Source organism: Seriola dumerili, unplaced genomic scaffold (genome assembly GCF_002260705.1).
Source record: "Seriola dumerili isolate Sdu_G_001 unplaced genomic scaffold, Sdu_1.0 BDQW01000052.1, whole genome shotgun sequence".
NCBI lineage: Eukaryota > Metazoa > Chordata > Actinopteri > Carangiformes > Carangidae > Seriola > Seriola dumerili.
The window spans coordinates 17,797,786-17,819,943 of record NW_019174307.1 but is presented as its reverse complement, the minus strand read 5'-3'; the positions used below and the strand labels follow the sequence as shown (position 1 = coordinate 17,819,943).

The 22,158-nt window shown below is 41.1% G+C and overlaps 2 protein-coding genes across 2 annotated transcripts in view; both read left to right on the top strand.

Annotated features, from left to right (window-relative positions):
• Window positions 1-4,127, top strand: LOC111218175. Its single transcript, XM_022740328.1, has 8 exons — window positions 1-453; window positions 744-862; window positions 2,096-2,156; window positions 2,240-2,307; window positions 2,461-2,563; window positions 2,929-3,047; window positions 3,148-3,293; window positions 3,385-4,127. Exons 1-8 carry the CDS (start codon window positions 393-395, stop codon window positions 3,491-3,493), a joined length of 786 nt encoding a protein of 261 aa, XP_022596049.1. The 5' UTR covers window positions 1-392; the 3' UTR covers window positions 3,494-4,127.
• A 2,016-nt stretch (window positions 4,128-6,143) lies between these two features.
• Window positions 6,144-22,158, top strand: part of LOC111218176 (cohesin subunit SA-2-like) — an 18,123-nt gene continuing 2,108 nt past the window's right edge. Inside the window, exons 1-28 of the mRNA XM_022740329.1 lie at window positions 6,144-6,207; window positions 7,333-7,429; window positions 7,545-7,632; window positions 9,936-10,100; window positions 10,427-10,523; window positions 10,623-10,699; window positions 10,793-10,864; window positions 12,115-12,319; window positions 12,425-12,576; window positions 12,695-12,768; window positions 12,877-13,000; window positions 13,166-13,264; window positions 13,344-13,423; window positions 13,513-13,620; window positions 13,710-13,830; window positions 13,967-14,084; window positions 14,314-14,417; window positions 14,572-14,664; window positions 14,788-14,874; window positions 15,614-15,850; window positions 16,300-16,376; window positions 16,484-16,571; window positions 16,720-16,800; window positions 17,549-17,641; window positions 17,722-17,896; window positions 20,415-20,551; window positions 21,765-21,866; window positions 21,967-22,118. Coding sequence (XP_022596050.1) covers window positions 7,380-7,429; window positions 7,545-7,632; window positions 9,936-10,100; window positions 10,427-10,523; window positions 10,623-10,699; window positions 10,793-10,864; window positions 12,115-12,319; window positions 12,425-12,576; window positions 12,695-12,768; window positions 12,877-13,000; window positions 13,166-13,264; window positions 13,344-13,423; window positions 13,513-13,620; window positions 13,710-13,830; window positions 13,967-14,084; window positions 14,314-14,417; window positions 14,572-14,664; window positions 14,788-14,874; window positions 15,614-15,850; window positions 16,300-16,376; window positions 16,484-16,571; window positions 16,720-16,800; window positions 17,549-17,641; window positions 17,722-17,896; window positions 20,415-20,551; window positions 21,765-21,866; window positions 21,967-22,118 — 3,056 coding nt within the window. The 5' untranslated portion in view covers window positions 6,144-6,207; window positions 7,333-7,379. The remainder of the gene's footprint in view (window positions 6,208-7,332; window positions 7,430-7,544; window positions 7,633-9,935; window positions 10,101-10,426; window positions 10,524-10,622; window positions 10,700-10,792; window positions 10,865-12,114; window positions 12,320-12,424; window positions 12,577-12,694; window positions 12,769-12,876; window positions 13,001-13,165; window positions 13,265-13,343; window positions 13,424-13,512; window positions 13,621-13,709; window positions 13,831-13,966; window positions 14,085-14,313; window positions 14,418-14,571; window positions 14,665-14,787; window positions 14,875-15,613; window positions 15,851-16,299; window positions 16,377-16,483; window positions 16,572-16,719; window positions 16,801-17,548; window positions 17,642-17,721; window positions 17,897-20,414; window positions 20,552-21,764; window positions 21,867-21,966; window positions 22,119-22,158) is intronic.

Sequence of the window (22,158 nt, the reverse complement as noted above, 5' to 3'; positions counted from 1 at the left end):
TTGTTGCAAAGGGCGTGGGCATTGTTTTGGGTGTTTGTTTTTTTTTTTACTCTTGTTTCATCAGCTTCATGGATCTACCTGGGGGTAATGGATGTATTCATCACCTTGCCGCTGTGTGTGAGCATCGTCACCTGCGAGGAAACGACGAATTACGGATGAGGAGAGATTGTGTCGGCGTTTATTCACCCTGCCTGAACGTTTGACACTCGAACGCACCCTTTGCGATAGATAATTCCGACCAAATGAAATAAAATAAATAGACTCTTATCTATTTTTTTCTCTATAGCCTCGACCAGGCTATTGCCCGCGCTTTCACGAGCTTCATATGGCTTTTATCAGCGGGACAGATTTAGGTGAATAGGTGTGATAATCACAGCCGGCTCCAGTCAGATATGGCAGTAAGCACATCAGAGCCGCTCTGTCAGCCGTGCGATTACCATGAAGCGTTCAAAGGTAAGTCCCTGCATCACCCGCTCGTTTTTATCTCGCTGTTTGTGGAAACGTTTCAAGTGTTCAGATTAAATTACCACTCGGAGGAGTGCGTCCTGCGGAAACGGGCTCCGTCTCATTTCAACACATTGACCACTCCCCTTCAGTGTCCATCAACCATCCTTCCTTGGACCTGCAGGAGCCATGACATATGCACATTGTTTCACAGGATGCGCTTTGTGTTTATTAAGGGGTGAAGGGAAAGGAGGGGTTTGTCAGACAGGCCTACTGATGTGGATTTGCTTTGTGGTTAGTGGAGCTACAGGTGAAGAGATCTCTGATGCCTGTTCAGCTGGGTCCAGAGCAGGTGGGCCTGGAGATGCTGTGTCTCTGTGGGCAACTGGACCTCCTCATCAGGGCACAGATGCAGCAGGTAGAGTAACCTGAGCACCAAATGCATCCCCTTCACCTTAGCTGACAAAGCCCACATTCATCCCCACCACTTTCTCCTCAGTTTGCATCAATTTATATCTGACTGTCAGGAAAAAATGTAAGTAAAAGTCACGTGTTCCATCAAAAACTAGTTAACCACAAGTGCATCTCCATCAGCGAAACCAAAGCAAATAAACAGGCATCTAATGCACTATACACAGCCATTAAACAAGAGGCAGTTAGCAGGGTGTGCAGTGTCTTAATTATATCAGCTAATGTTAGCCATAGATCATGTTCTATGAAACTGACACTGACATTGAGCTGATGTACAAATTAATGTCCATACAACTACACTCAGGAGGCATTTACCATCTCCTTCAACCCTTGTGTTTATGTTGGCATCAGCTGTAATTACTCATTGTCCAGGGTCCCACAGACCTCACTGTTGTGTGTGTGAAAATAACAATGAATAATGATATGATGAGGTTGTTATTCACTGATACTAGATAAGTTATTCACTGACAAATAAATGTCATTAAAATAAATGTACATTATCCAGCAAGGTCTAACTCCCTGTGAGTTGTCTTATGAATTATGAACAAACTTTTGCAGAAGTCCAGTAATAGTCCTAAATACACTTATTTAAGATATGGGAGGGGTAATGCTGCAAACAAAGTACTGTCAAAACAAATCACAGAGATACAGCATATTAACTTCTTCTCCATTTAACCATGTTTTAAGCTGATGTTTCTACCCAAACAGAAGTATTGCATCATTTTCTGTAGCTGACTTCTGGAACAGTAAAAATCATATGCATATACTGTAGGTATAAAGTTAATAAAACATTGTTAAGTATGTTTATGAGCTGTTAAAGGGGGGCCCAGTCTCAGGGTCAGTTTATTTTTCATCTAAGGTTTTTCAATTTGCTACACCATAATTCACATCAAGCTGCTTGAATCAAAACCCAACCATAAGTCATTTCCACTTTTTTCCCCCCTGTACTATTGACCTCTTTCAAATGTCTTTGTATGCTCGCCCAATAGCACTCAAAGGCAGCATTAGACTCAAGAAGGTCTTTGCCAGCTTAAATGCGATTTGCCTCAAAATCCCAAGACATACTGTATAAGCTGATTTCATGTCCACTGTGTCTGTCTCGGTGTTCTTAAGCATTTCGCATCGCTCTGTATAGACGTGCCTCCTTTTTTTCCTGTGACTCATACTTTCTATGTCACAGTTCCAGGAGCAGTTAGGACAAGGCTGCAGCCCAGAGGAGTCAGACACTTTCCAGGCTCAAGGTGAAAGTGGCAAAGAATCACAGAGTTTCATTTGACTTGAGTAGCTCCTGTATGTTTGACATTTCTGTGCTTTATTCTTAAAGGATCAGAGATTCTTGACCAGATGCTGCAGTGCCTTGAACATCTACCAAAGCCTATGCCACAGCTGGAGGTATCACATCAGACACTAAACAGAACCCTATTAAATTATGTCCTTAATTATTTCCTTAATTATTGGGAAATAATAGACAGGTAAAATAAAGCATTATCAACTTGAATTTTAGATAATTGTACCAGAAATCAATTGGTTTTTGTGTTTCCTCAGGACTACCTGGACATAGTGGGTCTGTCAGCAATGTTTCCTCGTGTAGAGGTGTTCCTAATTCAAGGCAGCCCCGTGGAAATGTTGGAGAGGCCGCCGATGGATGGTGAGAGAAGAAATATATCCCCATCCTGCAGCGCCAGGAGGAAGATACATTTTTCAGTCTGTTTTAATTTTTAATCACAGGGTATCACATGCATAAGTTTATGAAAGCCTTTGAAACTGCTAGCAAAATTGTGTTTCTAATTGAAGAAATGCATTTGCTGGTAATGAAAGCCTGGACATCCTGCACAACCTCTGGATATTGCACAGTAATAATGTACAATCTTTTCGTGCTTATCATGTTACATGTGGATGCCCTGCAGTTACCAAAATAACATAGTTAAGACCACTCCCTCCTTGCAGGTTAGTTACATGATGAAAACACATTCCTGTGTTCCCAAAAGAGTGCAACTCCTGTTTCTGTTGCAGAATACTTCTTCCACATTGCCAAACTGAACCAGCTCTTGGTGCTGAGTCAACAGCTAGAGGAAGACATCAGACACCTTGGAAGTCATAAATACATCGCCCACCAGCTCTCAGTTATATATGTGAGGAGAATAAATCACAATTTTCCTCTTTTCAATAATGCCCTGTTTTTTAAAAAATGTTCTCCTTTCAACTGATTTTTTTACCATCTCTTTTTTGCAGCAAGTTATCAGCTCTTTCAGAGGAATTCAGGTCTTCTCTGAAATAAAGAAAGATATTGAGGCCAACTTCAAACAGATGAAACAGTCTCTAGTGATAGACGAAGGCTCCAGGCATGAACCTCAGCTGGCGGCCCACTACATCAACTGGTGAGTTAATATGCAAACGTTCAGGAGGAGATGGAGGAGATGATGATTAATGCAGCAACCTGATAACAGCCGTGTATTATTCTGCTTGTAGGATATTAGAAATAACTCAAAGCTTGACATCGGTGGTGCTGTCTCTACCCGAGGAGCTGACGGAGGACCTTCACCAGGCTGTGACCTTCATGTCCCAGTTCCTGTCCTGACTCACCCTGACGAACTCCTCTGTTTCTAGGAACCCTGACGTTATGATGCACCGGGTTTGTTCAGGAGTCTCCTGCTTCTGAATGAACTGATGTTGTTATGACTGTGAAAAGGTGCTACACAAGTCAATTCAACTGATTGGTGGTGGGATTGGAAAGCCTTCTTCATTTACAAATCATCTAGGTTTTTATATTGCCCTCCTCAATCTGGCCAATATTAACCCCTACAGTGAGTCAGTTGTTTAGAAATGAATGTAAGTTTGCTGAATCCCTCCTTGCACTACTGTTATAATTTTTTTTAACCTTACATGAAATAATAAAATTGAATGCAATAGGAGGTGTGTTTTGTCTACGCCTGTCATGGTAATGTGTACGTCCTCACTTCAGACAATTTGGTTACACCAGGTAGACGTGGTCATCTCGAAGAACAGATCTTTAAGGCAGACATTTTCACCTGTCATGGCAAGTAAAGCACAGGTGTATGGCTGCAACTAAAGATTATTTTCATTACTGATCAATCAATGAATCATTCTGCATAAAATGTGCCTGCTATAGTTTCCCAGATTTTGTATTCAGATTTCTTATTTTATTCAATCAACCATGCAAAACCCAAAAATATCCCATCAGATGTGACAAAGAAAAGCAGCTAATTAATTTTCTTTTGATCTTCTAGTTAATTAATCGACTAATTGTTGCGGCTGTACATAGGTGTGTGTGTAGGTGCACAACTATGCCTTTATTTGACATGACATTGTGGAGAGACAGGGAATGCAGGAGTAGAGAGTAGGGGAATGACATGCAGCCAAGAGTCTGGCTGGCCGAAAGATGAACCGGGGACTCGCTGCTCAAAGCATTTGCCCAGGGGCGGAGGGCACAGTCTATATTCAGGGGACATACTCCCCCGGGGAATTTTTCTCCTCATTCACAGCAGCTACATTCACTATTTATTGTATCAAGCCATTTGTACATCATTTCAGGGGAAACATGAAAGTTGCACAGGAAAATAAATCATCTGCATCAGATTTTGAATCGAATTGTTCTCTGTCTCCATCACTCTGAAACCACAACACAACAAATTCTGACAATGACTAATTTCCTCTACTGCCACATAAAAAGAGGCAAAAAATTTTAGATTTTTGTTTGGATTTACATGGCATAGGTGGGGAATGAATTTGGCATAAACAGCATCACTAATCTTGATGCTAGAGTGCAGTTCACAGATTGAATGTTTAGATGACAAATCTAAATTTAAATCCAGGACATAATAATATGTGCTGCTCTAACTCAGCAGTCATGGATCCACAACGAGGCCAAGTAAATATCTTTGTGGCAGTTTGTGGTGATTTAATGAAGTGCAGATCTGTACTATGAAAGTAATTGAGGTACCTGCATAATTAGCTAATCTTGAGGCACCATCTTGTAGAGCCGCACGAACCTTGAAAGATCAGATTAATCTGATATCCCGACAACCAACTCGAGTGGCTCCAGAGAAGTCCCCCAGCCTACCTGGTCAGTTTGTTCAGTTTGTTGGTGTCACTGGCTTTGATGTGATGCTGCTGCCACAGCAGATAGCAGCAAAGTAAAAGTATGTAAGTATAAGTAGGAAATTGTAAAGCAAGGAGAGAACAAAATCACTGCTGTAAACTTGCAGGATAGTGTCACCATTTTTCAAGTCTGTCTTAAAAACAGTAGTCACGTGCCCATGTATTCATTGGAACAGGTTTGGCTTGCTGTAATCCTTTTTACTGGTTGTAGTGACCATTACACAATCCCTTCAACCAACCAAGTGGGCATGGTCCACAGTGTTTTTAGTTAAAAAAAAATCCCTCTTTGTGTCCTTGTGAACTGTGTTGTTGAGCTGAGATGAAGGGATAGATCACTGATTATAACAAAAGCCTCATATTAACTTAGTATAAATAATAAATAACATATTAACTTGAGATAAAATTTGAAACGTATTATTTCGCAGAAAGAGAGCTGTGGATTTTGTCTTACATCACTTACAATGAAGGTGCATTAAGAAGGAATCTTATGAGGAGGAATGATCACAACAAGCGAACCCTTGTTGAAGTGATTATAAGGGCGCCTGACTATTGTTTTTAGGCAGACTAGAAAAAAATGTGAGCCTTTGATATGTAAATGGCTCCCCCTGCTGTTCAGTTCCTGCAACATGTTAAATCAGGAAATACCATGACAGCTCCCTTCTGAATTAACAACTCCTGGTTAATTAAAACACGAAAGAGGCACATTCAGAGTCAGGTCTGTGGGATATTCTGCACTAGAGTAAACGCAGGAGGGACAGGCTACAACATGGTGAGCTGGATTAGAGTTTACTGAGGCCGTATAAAAGCATTATGAGCCTATGATTCACGTAAACCTACTGAAGCTAATGTGTCATGCGTGTGAAGTTTCCTACAGATGTTTACAGTGCTGCTGGGGTATGCACAAAACCAAACCGGACGGCGACTGTCTGTGACAGTCGGCGGGGGGAGGGACTTAATTATGAGCGACGGTTCAGGACACCCAATCACATAAGTCCGCTTCGGCATACCAGCCAATCGGGAGGGGTTAGGCTGTCCGTCAACTTGACTGTGAGAGCTGGGGAAAACAAGGAGGATAAATTCGTTGAGGTGTTTGGGTTTTATTAGTCTGACAGCTTTCGGATTTAAAATCACACATCAGTGAACGTGACGGAAGAATGAAGAAATGTAAAGAGGGTAAGTGTGAAAAGTTTGGGAGCGGTTGAGATGTCTGTTTACCGGCCGGTCAGCTTTAATCTTTGTTAGACATTGTACTCACCTCAGGACTACTTCAGGAAATGATGACTGATACTTCAGTTTGTGTAAAAATATGCGGTAGCTAAATAAATTGCTGAACAGAGATGCAACTCCCATGGGAACCAAAACCTGCTCCGTCTAAGTGTCCTTGAGCAACCCTTTAAAGCCAGACCAGCTCCTCCCAGTGGAAGGGGCATGCAACCACCCTGTGACCCCCCTCTCCCACTGGAGAGTAGAGCCGGGTTATACCACACCATTTGATTTTGAGCCTAGGGCCACAATCACTGTTAAAACTGTTAAAAAGAGCTCATGTAATAAAGAAATATTCCATGATTTATGAGGTGAATGCAACGATGAACCGATTAACCGAGATGTTTTGATGGACAAGTGATTGTTTTAGTCGTTTTTAAAGCTAAAATGTCAAATATTGGCTGTTTCTAGCTTCTCAAATGTGAAGACTTGCTGCTTTAATTTGTCACACATGATGGTAAACTGAATGTATTTGGATTTTGGACAAAATGAGACACTTGGAAATTATATAACAGGAATGTTGTCACTGTTTACTGTCATATAATAGACAAAATGATTAATTGAGTAATCAAAAAAATAATTGTCACATTAATCAATTGCGAAAATAAAGGCAGTCCTAAGTGAGTGCATTATGAACAGGCTAACATAAATTAATTTGCCAACCATTTGTTTTTACTATTTCCTTTTTACATATGACTATAATAACAAATAACAATGTAAATAACAAACGTTCATTATGTGAATTCTGTCAACTAAACAGGCACACAACAGCGTTAAGAAGAGTTCATGTTATTGGTATTGATCTTATTGACATTGTATTGATACTCAAAACAAGCCTTCATAGCGACAGTATCAATGCTTTACAGATTGAGCAACCCACCCCTGAGACTGGACATGTGGTCATAATTGCCCAGATATTCATGATCATAGCAACCTCCTCTCTCTATGGAGATGCAGGATTAATGTTGATCAGAAATCCTTTTTTTCTTTTTACCCTAACTCTCAGACCAAACACTGATCGTGCTGTATTTCCAGATGCAGAGACACACACCTGAGCCCTGTGTAAAAATCTGAGGAGTGAGATGATACCAGAGCCCTCAGCCACAGCTGCATCCAGGCCCTCAGAGCAGAAGTAAGCATCTACTACCAAAATACAGACAATTTATCTTGTTAATTGATAGAAAGTCCTTGAATAGTAATCTATATTTTTTATTCATTCAGTCTAATTTCATGTTTTTGTTTCCCAGTAAGAGCTCCCATGATGAGGCAAACTCCTCTGGTGCTGTCAATCATTCAGAGGATGAGTCGGGGAATGAGAATAGACGAAAAAGTGTGGTAGGTTTTTTTGTCTAACTGTGAAACCGTTTCTAGTTGATTCTTGCTCTAGTGTGACAAGGAGAGTAGTAGTTGAAGAGCAGTATCATGAGGGAGGGGAAGTATAATGCAGAACCATATGACGCCATTATGTTGATACTGTTTGTAGCTGTAGATCAAACTAGGCCCTTTTCATGGAAGATATTTTGACAAGTCAGAGTGGGAAAAACAAGTTGTCTGGATATTTTAGAGCTGAAATGATTTGTCAGTTAATTAGCTGCTTCAGAGAGGATTGATCTGTAACTATTTTGATAATCATTTAAACATAATTAAACAGACTTTCAAACATTATTTGATTTCAGCTTCCTAAATGTGAGGATTTGCTGTTTTTCTTTGTCATACATGAGAATAAACTGAATTTATTTATGTTACTCAGATAAAACAAGGAATTTCTCATTGGCATTTTCACTATTTTCTGACTAATGATTCTGATGATTAGTTGATTATCTACAACCCTGCATCCAAAAAACGTTGTGACGTTGTGTAAAACGTAAATAGAAACAGAATGTGATGATTTGCAAAACATTTAAATCCCATGTTTAATTGATAATAACACAAAGATATCAAATGTTGAAACTGAGAAATGTTATTGTTTTTGACAATTATATGAATATATATAATATTTATATATATTTCAAAAAAGTTGGGACAGTACAACAAAAGACTGGAAAAGTTGTGAAATGCTAAAAGAAAACACCTGGTGGAACATCTCACAGTTAATTAGGTTAACTGGCAACAGGTGAGTAACATGATTGGGTATAAAAAGAGCGTCCCAGAGAGACTCAGTCTTTCTGAGGTAATGACGGGGAGGGGTTCACCACTCTGTGAAAGACTGCTCTGGCAAGTAGTGCAACAATTTAAGAATAATGTTTCTCAACGTAAAATTGCAAAGAATTTGGGTATTTCATTGTCTACAGTACCTAATATCATTAAAACATTTATCAAACCAATCTTGGATGGCCGTGGTCTTCGGGCCCTCAGACGGCACTGCATTAAAAACGAGTCTCCAGTGAACAACACTGCAAGGGCTCAGGAAACCACTTCCAAAAACCGCTGTCTGTGAACACAGTTCATCGCTGAATCCACAATTGTGAGTTGAAACTCTACCATGCAAAGAGGAAACCGTATATGAACCACATCCAGAAACGAGCTCATTCAAGATGGGGGGCGAAGTGGGGAAAACTGACGAGTCAAAATTTGAATTTCTTTTCTGAAATCATGGACGCCGCGTCTTCCGGGTTAAAAGGGGAGAGGTACTATCCGGCTTGTTGTCAGCGCACAGTTCATAAGCCAGCCTCCGTGATGGTATGGAGGTGTATTAGTGCAAATGGCGCGAGTAACCTGCACATTTGTGAAAACACCATTAATGCTGAACGGCATATACAGGTTTTGGCGCGGAATATGCTGCCAAGTAGACGACGTCTCTTTCACGGAAGGCCTTTCTTATTTCAGCAAGACGATGCCAAACCACATCCTGCAGTGTTACAACCGCATGGCTCCTAGTGCAAGAGTCGGGTTGCTAAACTGGCCCGCCTGCAGTCCTGCCTTGTGACTCATTGAAAAATGTTTGGCTTATTATAAAACATAAAATATGACAAAGGAGACCCCAAACTGTAGAGCAACTGAAAAAGTACATCAAGAAAGACTGGGAAAACATTTACAGAGCGTTGTTAAAAGAAGGGGTGATGAAACAGAGTGGTTAACATGACCCTGTCCCAACTTCTTTTGAAACGTGTTGCTGGCATCAAATTCAAAATGGACATATCTTCAAAAAAGTTTCAACATTTGATGTTGTCTTTGAGCTATTTTCAATGAAATATCTTTCAATGTTTTGCAACTCACATTGTTTGTCCCAACCTTTTTGGAAACAGGGTTGTAGAAAAATAATCAGCAGCTTAACTGATAATGACGGATAATGTAATTGTTAGCTGAAGCCCTAAATATTCTAATATTCCTCATTATTGATGTTTTTGTCAGCGATGGATCTTAAGTGGCCACTTAATCTTTAATAATAAATGAAGTGAGGCAGCTATTTCACCAAAGTGCTGCTAAAGTTTGATGTGGCTTGTTCGCGCCCAGGTGGAGGGGTGAAGTGCCTGACTGACTCTTGAATTAGCAACTTGATCAATAAAGCACTTCAGTGCTGAGGAGTCTCATTCATAAATGTGTATTCTGCCACTTTGGGTTGCAGCACACATTCATATATGAGTCATCACACGCATCGTTATTCTCTTTCTGAATTGTTCCATTTTCGAAACGAACAGAGAAGAAGGAAAAGAGCACATAAGGGCTCAGAGAATGTCAAACGCAAAAGTGCCAGAGCCAGCCGCAGCAGTGTTAACAGAGCAGGAGGCAGCCACAGCAAAAGGAGGCATGTGGAGGCCGTCACCCTGTTTGAGGTGATCACCATGGGCAGGAGTGCCATGCAGGTAAGATAATAAGACTCTGTAATGGAAACCTGCTTTCATAAAACATCTAAGATTACTGCTCTGGATTTTTCTAACCTTTTTGTTATTCCAAACTAAAACCTCAAAGCCTCTCAGATCAGCTAACCAGTGTTAGCGGCTAATCATTCTGTTGGTAGGTTTATGTGCACATTAATATGCACTCAGGATATTCAAATAAAACAAGAATGAGCCCACTTCCTCAACATAAAAACACCTGAAGATACCAGCCAGGATAAGCTGATATTCTCTGGTATATTTTCAGAACATTAACACAAACTCGGTCTGACTCTTCTGTGATGTTGGAGCAGGCGGTGATAGATGACTGGGTTGAGGCGTATGTGACGGACAGAGACTCCTCTCTCCTTGATCTCATCAGCTTCTTCATCCAGTGCTCTGGGTGCAAAGGCAAGCGGTCAACACACACGCACATCTGCAAACACCTGCCCAACACACACACATGCAGAGTAGAGAGAATCATATCTGTGTTTTCCTTCTCTCTCCCAGGCGTGGTCACAGCAGAGATGTGTCAGAGCAAAGAGGACAGTGATGTGATGAGTAAGATGGTCGAGGAGCTGGACGAGGTGGGAGGTCTTCAATCTTCCATCTCTCCGTCTCTCACTGTTGCATCAGTTTTGACACTTTGAACTGAACCTGTGTGTTTGTGTGTGTTTCAGGTCGCCAGTCTGCAGTACAAGAAGTTTCTGGCCTTTCCATGGATCCTCACAGTCACATGGCCCATGGACACGGTCAGTAGCACACGTTTGATGTATTTGATGTATCTATCGTCCTCCTCCTGGGGTTTTTGTCCAAACATTTCTTCAGTTAGTGATAAACATATAAGTTGTATTGAATCATGATTGTGTCTAAAATCACTTCCTCGTCACTTATTCCCCACACGATGAGTGAGTGAGTAGAATGGAAACGTTTTGGATTGTAACGTGTATTCAGTTTTTTTCGTTTCCAGTGTAGGGATTTGTGAGCTTGTTATACAGTGTGTACGTTTTAAGGCTTAGAATCTAGTGACAGTAAATTGGCAGAAGGTAAATATAAGAAGAATGCTGGGAGTGGTTTTGTTGTCAGCTCTTCGACTCAGTGTACCATTACTTTTACTTTTATTCATTCAGAGTTAGATTCACTGAGCATGAATCCTGTTTTGCAGGAACACACGGTTGCAGTTACATGTCTGTCTGTTCTCTCTCATTTACACCTGGAGGCTGTTCACGGTCTGAGTGATTAGGCAGCTCCGCATGGTTTGATTAATCTTCCCATGAGTTATACTACATAATACTATTGTATTCTACTGTCTTTTTTCCCCGTTTCTTTCTTATGTTTGTTTCTTCATTGTTTACAGCCTAGCAACAAACTTTATTTATACTTTTTTTAATCAGGAAGTCACATTGAGATTAAGATCTCATTTACAAGTGAGACCTGAGTACAGAAAATAAAATAAAAGTAACAAAAAGAAATCTTAATAGCAGAGATACAAAATTTCAGTGATTTTAAATATACATTCAGATATGTAATTTATATAAACAACGATCAGATATTTAAAAATACGCAAGCAGGTAGACAATAGGATGACACATTATACGCTCATAAGTGCATTCTGTAATAGTAGTTAAAAAAAAGATTATGCAAAGCATTTACACCCCAAGTCAATGAAACTTTTCAACAAATTTTTGAATCGACATATCAGTTTCAGCGCGTTAAGTTTCAGTCTGCTTTGTAAATTATTTCAGACAAGTTTGGGCGTGATATCTGAAAGCTGTCTTACCAAGATTGGTATTTACTGCAGGAACATATAAATTATGAAGGTTGCCTCACACAGCACACCTTTCTGCTCTTCCTGTCAATACAACTCCTGTGTTCTCCTGGTTGATAATCCTTCGTTGTGTGATCTCCACCCCAACATACTCTTTCATATTAGGAAAGTAAAGATTCAAAGTTATTGAGACTTTTAAGTGACTGGCTTGCCCCTCCTCCTCCTCCACTGTAGGAAAGTGTGGAGTATCCTCTCACACAGTCTGGCCCGTACGGTCGCTGGTTCCACTCTGAGTTCTGCGAGTTCGTGTCGGTGCTGGTGGCTCAGTGTCAGCGCAGCATCATCTTTGACGGTTACCTGATGAACACACTGATCTCACTGCTCACAGAGCTGTCCGATTCTTACGTACGAGCCTTCCGACACACCTGCACGCTCGCAGGTAAGGAACAGAAAAGACAAACGCGCACGTACACACAGACTCGTAAATGTATTAAATAAACTAATATGTACTCTGGGTTTTTGATGTGTGTGACATCTCTATAAGCGATGAAGCTGCTGAGCTCTCTGGTGGGCGTGGCTCTGAGTCTGAGTGTCGGGATTGAAAACAGTCAAAAACTGTACAAGGTGCAGAAGACAAAGACCATGAGGCAGAAAAGCACACCGCAGCTGGAGAGAGTACAGAAGAAGATCACAGAGGTAAGACACATCTCTTTGTACCTAACCGTGTAGAGGGGAACTGAAAAGATTTGATCTTTGCTCTCTGTGAATACGTCGCATCTTACTCTCTGTGGGGCCTTTCCTCATGCTCCTCCAGCTGCAGGAGAAGAGGGTGGAGATAGAGAGCATGATGGATATCATCTTCAAAGGAGTTTTTCTCAAGAGATATCGGTAAAATAACTTCACAGTTTCTCTGACAGTCTATGTGCATTGCAGTATCATTCAATTCAGTTTGGAGCTAACGTGTGTGTGTGTGTGTGTTTCTGTGTTTCTGTGCAGTGATGTTCTTCCAGAAATCCGTTCTATCTGTGTGGAGGAGTTGGGTCTGTGGATGAAGCTCTACAGTTCTGCTTTTCTCAATGACAGCTACCTCAAATACATGGGCTGGATGATGAACGACAAAGTCAGTGACAGCAAAGACGAAACACAAACATAATCTGATGTAGCACAAAAAAGCGCCATCCTTTGCACTGAACCTGGAGATCACAGCTAGAAATGTTTTATGAAAATTTTAAACAAGCTCTTTAGTGTATGTGAAACCAATGTGCTGATGTGCATCATCTTTCAGATACCAGATGTGCGTCTCAAGTGTGTGTTAGGTTTGCAGGGTTTGTATGGAGATCCTCTGCTTCTCCCCAAACTAGACCTGTTCACCAGCCGTTTCAAGGTAACCAAACCTGCTTAAAGCTGCATCATGGATTATGGTTCTTTGTGTTCATGCATGATGTTTACTGTTGGTGTTCCAGGAGCGGATGATCTCCATGACGCTGGATAAGGACAATGAAGTGGCAGTGCAGACCATGAAACTACTGGTTCTCATCTCCAAGTTAGTCACCATCATGTTTGTTGTTCTTATCCTCTTCTAGCTATCCTTCATGTTTTCCTACTGTTTGCATAACTTCTAATGATTTGCAGAACATCTGATGATGTGCTCAGTCCAGAGGACTACAAGCAGCTCCTCCAGTTTGTTTACTCTTCACAGCGACCTCTCGCAGCCACCGCAGGGGAGCTGCTCTTCTCAAGGTATGTCGACCTGCATCACTTAAAAAAAACAAAAAAACAAACAGCAAGTGTTTGTTAGTGTTTACCTGGATATTGTTGGTCTCTCTCAGGATTCTCAACACTGTAGCTCCTGCAGCTGATACTCAGGATGAACTAAATGAGGAGGAGGCACATAAACAGCAAACATATGCCAGACTGAAGGCTCTGTTGCAGTTCTACCAGCAGTCTGAGGTGAAATATGTTGGCTCTGCCAATTCAACCTGACACCTTGTGTCATAGAGGACCTTTGTATGTGTTCATATCATGATGCTGTATGTGTTTCTCTTCCCTGACGTGGATGAACTAACATGTCTGTGTGCGCCTGCAGCTGCACAAACATGTGGTGTACCTGGTGGACGGTCTGTGGGACTGTGCCGGAGCTCTGCTGAAGGACTGGGCCGCGCTCACATCCATACTGCTGCAGGACCCTTCCTCACACGGTCCAGGTAAGAAAATGTGTGTGTTGGTGGCCATAGCTTCATCGCCCAACACCCTACAGTATATACTGATTAGTAAGGGCAGCCACACAGGGTGTAAATATCTTTATCTAAATACCTAATAAGTAAAAGCTCCTAAAAACCTTTTCAGAAGAATAAACCAGATTTTGCACAACACATCTATAAAGTCTACAGCAGTCATCACTGTGTGTGTGTGTGTGTGTGTGTATATTTGTAGGTCTTACACTGGCAGAACAAGCAGTGCTTGTAGAGGTCCTGGTGGCGTCGGTGCGTCAGGCCTCAGAGGGACCAGCCCTGCCCGGGAGGAGTGGAGCAAAGAAGGTCAGAGGAGGAAAATGTTCCAAATTTGAAAACAAAGTTACAGATAAATATGGCATCACTTTTAATATATTTTAATATGAATATTGGATCATGCAAGTTTTGAATTATATTTTACTTGATTATATACTTGTATACTCGTATTTTAACATCCCAGGCAATGAGCGCCAGAGAAAAGAAAATTCAGAGTGATGACTGTGCGAAGCTGACTGAACATCTCCTCGTGGTGCTTCCAAAGTTACTGTCCAAGGTATTTATCCCACACAGTTTAGTTATTATATTTAATTTTGTTTGGAGAACTTTCTGTACCTAACAATCAGACGCTGAGCATTACACTCCCTATCGTTTCTCTTCTTTGTTGGTGTTGATGCAGTTTTCCAGTAGCCGGGACATTGTTGCTTCCCTGATGAGGATTCCTCAGTACTTCCTCCCCGAGTGTCCTGAGGCTGAAAACTCACAGGTTGGTTCCCAGCCTTTCAACTTACAAACAATAACATGAGAAATGAAAAATGAGAAATGAATGGGGTGACACACTTCCCTCATCTTTAACATCACTATTAACTCTGTAGAGTTTAGGCCAAAGCATTGGAGCCATGAAATCAAACTTCAGTGTGATCTTGAAATTTAAAATACATTACTGAAACACTGTTATTGATTGAATGGGTGATTACAGATGTTTATGAAAACTGAGGTAATAGAGGTAATGCTGAGAACATTTCTCATGGCTCAAGGCTGCAATGGTATTTATGTATTTATGGGCAAAATTTTAATGGTGAAATTACCCTAATTTTAGCTGAAATCACAACGTTGGACAAATAAAGTATCTAAGCCTCTGTAACCAGGGCAATTATTTTTCTTGTTTGATTATCGATTTATCTACTAATTATTTTTTTTCATTAGATTATTCATCATGTCGTCTATAAAATGTCAAAACACTATGACCAAATGTGGTGCCTTGAGCTTCTCACATCTGTGTGGCTGTACTGAGCATGTTTTGTATTTTTAGATAGATTACTTGATATGATCAATCATTGATTAAAATCACCATTAATTGGTTTTATGTTGATTAAGTCATCAGATAATCAACTACTTTTTCCGGCACTGTCAGGACATTTGCCCGACTTATTATCAGCTGTCACGAAATGTCACAGTCAGCAAATTTTAAAATGAGCTGGTGCTGTTCCCGTCCTCTCCCTCAGGCAGTGTCCAGCCTGGTGGCAGGGATGGGAGCTGTTTTGGACCTCCACTCAGGCCCCGCTGTTCTGGAGGCAGCGGCCCGCTCGTACCTCAGTCTGTGTGCGGAGGAGACGACCTGGTGCTCTATGGCCCGGGCTGCCAGAGACTCTCTGGTCCAGACCTGGGTGGACCAACTGTCAGTCCTGCTGGAGGACTCACTGAAGGTGAGGTGCACCGTTTCACTGTGTGGCCAGAAGTATGTGTGTGTACAGAACATATGTGTGCTTTCGAGGAGTGAATTTATATATATAAATATGTTCTGTATTTACAAATGAGCCTAATGGCATGACAGGAATTATGACAGGAATAATGACAGAAATCAGGACTCCTCTGGAAAGGTTTGATGGGTCATTCGATAGTTCTGCTACAAAAAATAATGAACATTTTCCTGATTTTTATCAACTTTTTGCTTCTTCTCTCTTGTAAAACACTGGAGGCTTTCACCTCCAGGCCCCGAATCCTTCAAATGAAACAATATGAAGAGGAAAATCACTCTGGTGTAACTGCTTACACTGGTGTACAGGCAACACCTTACACTGGTGTACAGGCAACACCTTACACTGGTGCACAGGCAGCACCTTACACTGGTGTACAGGCAGCACCCATGTAGGCAAAGAATAAGGAGCCTGTTCCTGTTTGTCTGTTGCAGGGTGACTGTTTCTCTGCTGATGAGGAGAAAACTAAAGAAATTTTACTGGTGCTGAAGAAGCTCAGAGCTTTCCACAAGTAAGAATTGAGATTTATCCACGATGAAGTGTGAGCTTACACCATTCTGCCAGTGATGTGTGTTTATGTGCCGTTCATATCGGCTGCTTCTCTCCGTGTCGTTGTAGCTGTCACAACCTCTCTCAGTGGAGTCTGTTTGAGCTGCTCTCTCCTCTCCTGTCAGCGGAGAGCAGCCAGGGAGGAGCACCACCTGAGGTACATCACTGTCCTCTGAACAACCTCATGTAGCCACTGATAATTCAACTTAACACCGTACAAGTGTTTTGAACTTGTTTGTCCACTGTATTTCTGTTATAACTGTCCTCAGTGTCGCTCCGTCTGTTCTCCTCCCTTTTGTCTGAAGGTGCTGCTGGAAGTTCTGCAGTGTCTCTGTTACTTCACACTCTGGTCTCTCAACACGAGCGGCGAAGCTCTCACTTCCAGAGTGAGTTACATCTGCTTCTTAACTCCAGCATAAATTTGGATCATAAAAATATAAAATTCCTTCACATTAATGGAAAACCATTATATACAATATATTCCTAAAATAATCAATATAGGTAACCTCATTGAGATCTTCTGCAAGAGCTCTGAGCACAGCACATAAAAAGGAAAACAAACATAACCCGCTTTGTGGTTTTTGATTGCAAAACAGTTTATCGTTAAGTGACACAATCATCAAATGAGAGGGTAAAACTGTTATTTTAACAAACATGGAGGAGAAGATGGAAAGAACTCAAAAGTATTGTCTTAAAAAAAAGTATGTTTTTAATGATTTTATTGTGTTATCAATAATGGTGAATATAAACTGATAAGTAGTCTCAGCTGTAAAGTGGCTGCATTAGTAGGCCAACTTTAAAGTCTCATGTACAGCAGGTGACATTTTTGAGCTTCAGCGTCCAGGCAATGGATGGGACAAATGTTAAGTAAACAAGAAGACAGACGGCACAGAGGACACAAAAGCAGGGAGGGTGGGGTGGGGTAGGGTGGGGTGGGGGTAAGGGTGAGGGTGGGTGAGGGTGACTAATGAAGAGCATACAGTGTGTTTGGGTATGCAAAGCGCGCCACAGACAGAGTTTTTAAGTGTGACTGAGTCTGCAGTTTTAGCTTCCCTGTTCCCTTTTTGAAATGCTGAACTATTTGTCACTCGTCACTCGCCTCTGACTGAAGCCCTGTGTGTGTTTGTACTGCAGGAGAAGGCTGTGGCCCAGAGGCTGCAGCTGCGTCTGTTCTGTGAGAGGAGTCACCGCTGTCTCTCCCACTCTGACCACGGTGTGCGGCAGCAGGTCAGCAGCAGGTGTTGCTTTTGGCAGTGATGGCACCATTCTTGTGGCCTTCATAACTTCTTCTCATTTTTCTGCTTTAGGCTTTTCTGGGTGTGTGCGATGTCCTGACGGCTCATTCCTACCAGCTACATGTGTGGGACCCCACCTCCTTCGGCCCGCTGCTCTACACACCTAGTCCCAAACTGCAGAGGGCGCTGTTGACCTTCGTATGCATGCAGGTCTTTGTTGGCCCGGACTGTGACGGCCAGAGCAGGGGTGAGGGCTGTTTTTAAACATTCATCTGCTGAGGGGGGAAAGTTTCTCGCTGCTCACCTTGAACCTGATTTTAAGATGTGATTATACAAACATGATTTAGTGTCATCACAACTAGTTTGGTAAATAAGCAACTTATGCAAGTGTGATGTGGAAACTTGAAACCTCCAGTGCACAAACACTTCTCAGTGAAGTATGAGTGATCTTTTATCTACTAGGAACAAATTTTTGAAATGAAAAATATAGATTCAGTTTTTTTCAGTGATGTAAAAGGAGTAGATGCTGCATTTACCAGTTAATTACCTGGAAGCTGTCCTCATAATTGCCTTAAAATAACAGTATTAAGCTGTAAATTACAAGGACATTTTCAAGACGGACCGATGCAATTTGGTTCTCATTATTAAGGAGAAAATGTTACTTGCTACATTTATTAAGTATGTTATATTTGTTTATTCAAGTTTTTAAGAAAAAACTTAAAAACTAGAAATTATTTAGAAAGAATCAAAAATAATTTATAAACTAAATATCCATCAGATTGTCCCAGAAAGACTTAATCGTCTTTGATTGGCTTGGTAATTGATGTTTATGCTGCATAACCCTAAATTTCACAGACTCGGCAGTTACACTCACATATTTCTCAGTTTGGTATTTTCTATCAAATTAAAACCTTTTGTTTGTCTTACTCTGAAACTCTGATGGACACTGACGTGTGTTTATGAGCTACTCTCCACTTACCTACCACATCATTTTTTCTTAACAACTCTGATATAACGAACATGTACTCAATAACTGTGGCAACACTTTTCTCCATTTTTCTTATAATTCGAACCAAACGGCGTAAGTGTTTCGAGGAAATATCCTTGTCATGAACATTTAATACCAGCTCATTTTTTGGAAATTATGAGGACAGTTTCCAGAAAACTAGTTGGAAAATACTGGACACATAAAATAAAGTGTTATCAGTGTAGATTTAGACTTTTCTTAAATAAGTAATTGAACTTTATTTGTGCAACAGGCACCAATTATTATTCCCAGCAGTGTTTTTAATATGCTGGGAGAGGATTTTGACACAATTAGTTGCTCTATAATACTGATGCATCAATGTATAAGCAGCATTTTACTGCTGTAGCTGCTCGATGTGGAGTTTATTTTAACTACTACACTATTTAAAGGAAGGTCATTTAGTCCAGAGGTTTCCAGCTTTAGGGGTCAGGCCTCTCCTCTCTCTTAATCTATAAAGTAACCAGTGCTGTGATTACCATATATACAGTATGTTCTGTTATTTGAATCTTGGTTGTACTCAGTCTGCTTTTAACCAGCTCTGCTGTGCAGTAAAGATAGTCAACTGTTCAGAAAAATGTATCGATATTTTATCCATATCCATATTTTGTCTTTGTAGTGGTGTGTTTGACAAACGTACCCCGGCAGTGTTTGGGACACCCGGGGGAAAACATGTTGCAGTGCTGCACAGTAGATGGCACTCTCACTCTGCCAGAGGAGCCTCCTGTTTCTTGAGCCTTTGCTGCTCTGGGTGAAGCATTGCTTCAGAGTAGCAGCTCACCGTGGTGAGAACATGCAGGTATTAAATGCACGGCCACACATTTGGCTTAATAACTCACTGCAGAGCTGCCTGCTGACTGTAAATGGGGCCTGATTGCCAACCTGACCTGACAATTGACCCTCAATTACAAAGGAAACCCTGTTAATATCTTCAGACTGAAACAGTGTTGACTAATTTGTATGAAAGGCTGTTAGGCTTGGTTATGCAAAGTGATGCAGCTGGTAAATTGATGACAGCAGTGTGATCCTGTTTGATCGAAAATGAGAAAAACAAGAGTGACATGTTGAAAATACATCGGGGTGTTCTCTCCGTAAAGTCCTGCAGGTAAACTTATGAATTCATTCATGGCTGACTATAACTAAAACATTTTATTATCTTTTACAATAGCTTCTACTTTCAGAAACATATTGCATCCAAATATGGGAGAGTCCGGAGAAGTCAATAACTGTCCTGGTGGGAATCTCTTAAATGTTCAACCAAATACAATACAGGATTATTGGTTTTTGAACATGTAATAAAAAGCTATTGTTTTATTGGATTTGCCTGGTAACGGTTTTGTTATATAGACAGTGTTTTCTATTAGCTGCTGGATCAGAGATCACTCGGAGGGCAAGGGCACTGAGTTAAATCATAAAATCAGGGCAATCTCTTTCCGTGAGAAAATTCCATTAACTCTGGCTCACCTCCGAGCCTATTTTATTAGCCTTGTGAAAAATTGAAGCCACATGGTGTCACAACCATAACTCTAGTCTTATGTTATCTTTGATTTCCACCTGCTAAAGCCATTGTCCTGAAACTAACTAAAACTCTCTTTCCCGCCTGTGCTTTGTTCTTTTCTTTCTGTTATATGATTTCTCATGATTAATCACTCCTCTTACTTCGCCCCCTTCCCCTTCTCTCTCGCTCTCGACCACTTCACATCCAACCACGCTCTTCAACTCCATCTGGCTCCCCCCTCAGTGAGTGAAAACTCTGAGGTGGAGAAGCTGGAGGACCTTCACAAGCGAAGAAACCTGCTCGCGGCCTTCTGCAAACTGATAGTGCACGGCGTGCTGGAGATGAGCATGGCAGCAGAGGTCTTCATGTACTACATGAAGGTAAAGGTTAACTCCTTAAAGGAATAGTTCATCATCTTTGGGAAATACGTTACATTTCCTTTCCTGGAGAGGGTTAGCTGAGGAGATTAATAATGCTTTCATGTCTGTGTGGTAAATATGAAGGTACAGTCAGCAGCTGGTTAGCTTAGCTTAGCATAGAGGCAGGAAATAAGGGAACACAACTAGCATGGCTCTGTCCAAAAGTAACAAAATCAGCCCACCAGCATTAAGTTTGTCTGCTGGATCCAAACAGCCAAAAACAGTGTAATGTTTGAATACAACTATAGATATATAGCTATATATACTACAACTTCCTGTAAAACCACAAATTGTAGTTTCTATGGATTAAACTAACAAAACACAATGTGCTAATTAGTGAGTTTAGAGGAGGTGCTGCTGGATGGATTTTATTACCTCAGGACAGAGCCAGGCTAGCTGTTTACCCCTGTTTTCAGTATTTATGCTAAGCTAAGCTAACTGGCTCCTTGCCCCAGCTGGTGCTGCTGATGTATTATCATTACATTCAAGTACTACGCAACAGATTTTCCGAAAAGTAAAATCCAGATGGATGTTCAGCAACAGCTAAAGTTGCTCTGTAGGTTTTTCCAGAATCTTCAAACCATCTGGATGAAAAAAAAAGTTCTGTCTGCTGAACGATAAAGATGTTTCCCAAGTTGTGCCTCTTTTTCCTAATTCAATCAGATGTGGTAGCCGGAGATGACTCATCTCCTCCCTCAATTTGAACATTAAACATTTCATTATCAGTTTTATCGGTATGTATTTTATATTTCCATACAAAAGATTTTTCTTATGTTTTTAAAAAGAGCAAGAGACATACAGTATGTCATACCTGGGTACCTGAAGTATAGCTGCAATTTGAGAAATGGGTTTAAAATATTTTTAGCGTTCAGTAGATGGAATACTTTTTCGTTTTTATTATAATACCACATGAACGATGAGAAGTTTTGTTAAATGACCGGGGTTTTTCACAGATCACCGGCTAATTGTGTTTCGTAAAAACTGCTACTGAGACTTAAATGCAATGATAATATGGGAGAGGCAAAACTCCAGCTCCATATTTAGCAGAGAGGTTAAATATATGTGGCATCGATCTTTTCACTTTACTCTTCAGGAAAGTGAATAAGCACATTTGTTGTACATTGATATGTACAACAAATGTCTGGGATAATATTTTCTTCCTCTTTTTCCGCAGTATTATAACGACTTTGGAGACATCATCAAGGAGACGATGTACAGGACCAGACAGATAGATAAGATAGAGAGTTCTCGCACACTGGTGCTCTGTTTGCAGCAGGTATAGTCACTGCATAACACATCTGAAAAAATAAACTTCAGCCACTCACTGCCATTGGCAAGCAGAAAGATGCTGATGTGGTTTTCCCTGCGTTCCCCAGCTGTTTGTGCGTCTTAAAAAGGAGCAGGAGAGCGGTGGTAGGGCTCACCCAGGGGTCCAGACCTTCACCAGCATCAAGGAGCTGGCTCGGCGCTTTGCTCTTACCTTTGGTGACCTTGTCAAGTTTCGTGAGTGCGTCGTCGTGATCCACAGGTCAGCACAGGTTCTTGTTTCTCATGACTTGGATTCATTT

What these genes read in the sequence shown, in the direction of transcription:
- LOC111218175 (XM_022740328.1), top strand. Translation starts at nt 393, where the DNA reads ATGGCAGTAAGCACATCAGAGCCGCTCTGTCAGCCGTGCGATTACCAT. An exon ending in AGCCTATGCCACAGCTGGAG is followed by an intron (nt 2,308 to 2,460) that starts GTATCACATCAG and finishes GTGTTTCCTCAG; the next exon opens with GACTACCTGGACATAGTGGG. An exon ending in ACCAGCTCTCAGTTATATAT is followed by an intron (nt 3,048 to 3,147) that starts GTGAGGAGAATA and finishes TCTTTTTTGCAG; the next exon opens with CAAGTTATCAGCTCTTTCAG.